This window comes from Quercus suber, unplaced genomic scaffold, assembly GCF_002906115.3.
Source record: "Quercus suber isolate HL8 unplaced genomic scaffold, Cork oak 2.0 scaffold_190, whole genome shotgun sequence".
Classification (NCBI taxonomy): Eukaryota; Viridiplantae; Streptophyta; class Magnoliopsida; order Fagales; family Fagaceae; genus Quercus; species Quercus suber.
In genome coordinates this window covers 858,038-862,279 of record NW_027069648.1, presented here as the reverse complement: position 1 = coordinate 862,279, position 4,242 = coordinate 858,038, and the positions used below count along the sequence as shown (strand labels likewise).

General features: G+C 32.7%; 1 protein-coding gene across 8 annotated transcripts in view; it reads left to right on the top strand.

The window, feature by feature from the left end:
* The window catches only part of LOC112007219 (probable LRR receptor-like serine/threonine-protein kinase At1g06840), an 11,791-nt gene extending 10,551 nt beyond the window's left edge, over positions 1–1,240 (top strand). For all 8 annotated transcript variants that reach the window (XM_024039537.2, XM_024039534.2, XM_024039538.2 and 5 more), the window contains 2 exons: positions 192–326; positions 732–1,240. In XM_024039537.2, the coding sequence (XP_023895305.2) occupies positions 192–326; positions 732–1,076 (480 nt within the window). In that variant the 3' untranslated portion in view covers positions 1,077–1,240. The remainder of the gene's footprint in view (positions 1–191; positions 327–731) is intronic.
* The last annotated feature ends 3,002 nt before the right edge of the window (positions 1,241–4,242 follow it).

The window sequence follows — 4,242 nt, the reverse complement described above, 5'->3', positions numbered from 1 at the left end:
TTTTTTTTTTTTTTTTTTTTTTTTTTTGCAATTAACCATTTGTTTAAATAATAAATTTATAAAAAAAAAAAAAATTAAATTAAATAAATAAATGTAACTCAAGCTAGATGAAATAGACTTAATGGTATGTTGTTGGAGATTTAATTGATGCCTATTTCTATATTCTCTCATTCTCTATATAAAATTTGCAGGGTTACCTAGATCCGGAGTATATCTTAACACATAAATTAACAGACAAGAGTGATGTTTATAGTCTTGGTGTTGTATTTCTTGAACTCTTGACTGGGATGCGGCCAATCTCATGTGGCAAAAACATTGTTAGAGAGGTAAAACCTTAGACCTGTTTGCCTTGGATTTCATAGGGGGTTAATGTTACATCAAGTGCTTGTGTAGGTAAAGGGAAATAGTTCTTTGATAACTATAGGTGCAGGCTAAACTCGATAACTCTCGCTCACTCTCTCTCTCTCTCTCTCTCTTCTTTTCCTCCTACCATATGTCATTTTATTCTCGATGTAAAGACGAGAGATATCCTAATTTGCATGTTTCAATTTTAACTTCAATAAAACATTGAAATCCTTTTAAAATTTTGGCCATATGCGAAGCATTCCTTATATAACATTTATGATCATTTTGGCATAATGTTCATATTATTTGATCCTTTAGATACAGTGGCTAAATTTGTGTAATAAAATGGTTTCTTATAATTTTTCTTTGGTTTCTATCTATTTCAGGTTAATGTTGCATGTAAATCCGGTATGATCTTTTCAATCATTGATGGGAAAATGGGATCTTATCCTCCTAAATGTGTGGTGAAATTTTTGAATTTGGCTCTCAAGTGTTGCGAAGATGAGACAAATGCTAGACCTTCAATGGCAGAGGTGGTTCGTGAACTTGAAAGTATATGGCATATGATGCCTGATTCTGACATTGTATTAGCAAATCCTTTGGACACTGATGTTGAAAAGGTAGTGACTACACCATCATCATCCTCTACGGTGAAGGATCCTTATGTGTCATCCGAGATATCTAACACTAAACTTGTTAGTGGAGTTGTTCCATCCATCACCCCTAGATAGAAAACATTTCGAAAATTAGGTTGTATCGAAACCTGAGATGCTATGATCTTGAAACTTGAAAATTTGAATTGGGAAATGATATTTACAATCATCTTGGTTGTAGATGAGTAAAGACTGTCACTCTTCGATCTCCAATACAATTATTATTATTAGTATTATTATTATTATTTTGTAAACTAATTAGTTAGCAGTTTATAATAATGTCAAGATAAGAATCTGGTGTTGTTCAATAAACAGACTTGTAGATTGTGAAATTTTGAAACATGATTGATATTAAACATAATCGGTTATGCAGTATTGTGTTGTCTAATTTGACACAATCATCTGCGGAAATACTAAGTAGTCCTGAAGCTACAAAAAATAATAATAATGATTAAAAAAAATTGAATTCCTTCCATGAAAACTTGCTTCTTATATGTTGATGTGATCAAGATGGCATCCAATAAACGTTAACAATTCAAAGAACTTAAAGATACTTATGGTTCGTTTGGATTGAGGAGGAGGGAGAGGGAGGAGAGTAGAGTAAAGTAAATTTAATACAAAATTAGTTTATTTTGAGCCAATTCTACTTTACTTCTTTCTATTATCCTTCCTTTTCCCCTCTATCCAAACAGGCCATTAGTTTTCCTATCACTTTGACATTAAGTAAATTAAAATAAATAAGAAAGAAGAAGAAAAAAAAAAAGCCGAGGTAAAAGATAATTGGTTAGTTGGTCTTGTTAGTTGTTGGTCGATTAGTATTGAATCGCTACGGATCCTAAGAGGCCATCCAATACAAGATTGGACCCAATTCTAACAATTGGCCGGTCAGATTCAGATTGCTAAGGCCTATTTACGCCTGGGCTTATGGAGGACCTTCGGAACAAACCAAAAATGGGGCAAATTGAGTGCAGGACTTGGGCTCCACTTTTTCAAATAGGTAGCTATTTTTTGGGATCATAACTTTTAATTTTAGGTAAGTCTTATCCTTTACACTATATTTTAATTTTGTTTCTAATTTTTAATTGTATCAATTTGGTCTCTAACATTTTTAATGCTGTGTCGATTTAGTTTTTACCGTTATCTATTAGATGAAAAAAGTTGATGTGTCAAATAGAATAAAAAAAGTAATTTTTCATACAGTATCAATTGCCAACTGTACCATCATGTCAGATTATTAAAAAAAAAAAAAACCCAAATTAAAATTTGCACTTGTGTGCATTAGCATCACCTCACTAAAATCCTTTAACTTTCTCTCTTGCTAAACACTAGTCAGTATCTATTAACGATGCTGGGTTTAGAAACATGAACCTTTTCTTCTTCTTTTATATATGAAAAGCTTCCAAATACAAAGCTTTCCTCACTTTCCCTGTCATCGCTTTCCTAGTTGAGATAAAGCTTGATTCGAGCAATTAGTGTATAATGAAGATATTGAGGGCCTTTGAAAGAGTAACTGGTTCAGTTAAAGGGATTCGAACAAAGACTATAAAGTTAGGCACACCAATAACTTCTTTAAGACCATAAATTTGGCCTTGTTTGAGTCCGATGTTTTTGAAGCTGGCTCTAATATTTAATCTCCATCTCTAATCTCTTTACCCCAACTTGCAATATATATTTTTTTTCTTTCAGTTTTTGGGCTGCCAAACTCTAATCTCTAACCTCTTTGAAGCTCGGTCTCTTCTGCATTAGCTTCACCTCAACCATATCAGATCCCCCGCAAATAAGAGCAGATTGGCAACCACCATTAAAACTATATTGTTTCTTTCTAAAATCTTTTTTTTTTCTTCTGGGATTCGTTTTATCTGTATAAACTAGATTTTGATTTTGATTTTGATTTTTTTTTTTTTTACTGGATCAGAACGTCGTTTCCCTTCAACCTGCCAAATTTCATGCAATTCCGACACTGTTACCCCGATGGCCCCTACTGGTACCCCCCTGTGATCTTGCGTTGTGACTTCCTGCGCCCCTGCTGCTCGAGGAAGGCATGTGCTGTCTGTTCTACATCATCTACGGTGAAGGATCCTTATGTGTCATCCGAGATATCTAGTATTGAACTTGTTAGTGGAGCCATTCCATCCATCACCCCTAGATAGAAAACATTTCAAAAATTAGGCTGTATCGAAACCTGAGATGCTATGATCTTGTAACTTGAAATTTTGAACTAGGAAATGATATTTACAATCATCTTGGTTGTAGATGTTGTGTAAAGACTCTCACTCTTCGATCTTCAATACAATTATTATTATTATTTTGTAAACTAATTAGTTAGTAGTTTGTAATAATGTCACGATAAGAAACTGATGTTGTTCAATAAACGGACTTGTTGATAGTGAAATTTTGAAACACGATTGATATTAAACATAAACGGTTATATAGTATTGTGTTGTCTAATTCGACACAATCATCTAAGGAAACACTGAGTAGTCCTGACGCTACAAAAAATAATAATAATGATTAAAAAAACATTGAATTTCTCCCATGAAACTAGCTTCTTGTATGTTGATCTGATCAAGATGGCATCCAATAAACATTAACAATTCAAAGAACTTAAAGATACTTAGTTTTCCTATCACTTTGACATTAAATAAATAAAACAAAAAAGAAGGAAGAAGAAGAAGAAGAAGAAGAAGAAGAAGAAGAAGAAAAGAGAGGTAAAAGATACTTGGTCTTGTTAGTTGGTGGTCAGTTAGTATTGAATCGCTACGGATCCTAAGAGGCCATCCAATACAAGATTGAACACAATTCTAACAATTGGCTGGTCAGATTCAGATTGATAAGGCTCATTTAAGCCTGGGCTTATGGAGGACCTTCGGCACAAACCAAAAATGGGGCAAATTGAGTGCCGGACTTGGGCTCCACTTTTACAAATAGGAAGTTATTTTTTGGGATCATAACTTTTAATTTTTAATTTTTTATGGGTTTTAAAAGTTTATAAAATCATTCTATCTAATTAGCTCAAATAATATAATTTTAACTATATTAAAATTATCAATTATTAACATTTACTTGTAAATGGGTATAAAAATTTAGTGGTAGTGATTATTATATATGGAAAATGAACAAGTTAATCTAAATTGTTCGTGTCAAGAAAAGAAATGGTAGGCTAGTTGGTATTTTTATCATCCTCTGTGGTGGAACAAAATATCTCTCATTTCAATCTCGAATAATTTATTTTTGGTTTCCAAAG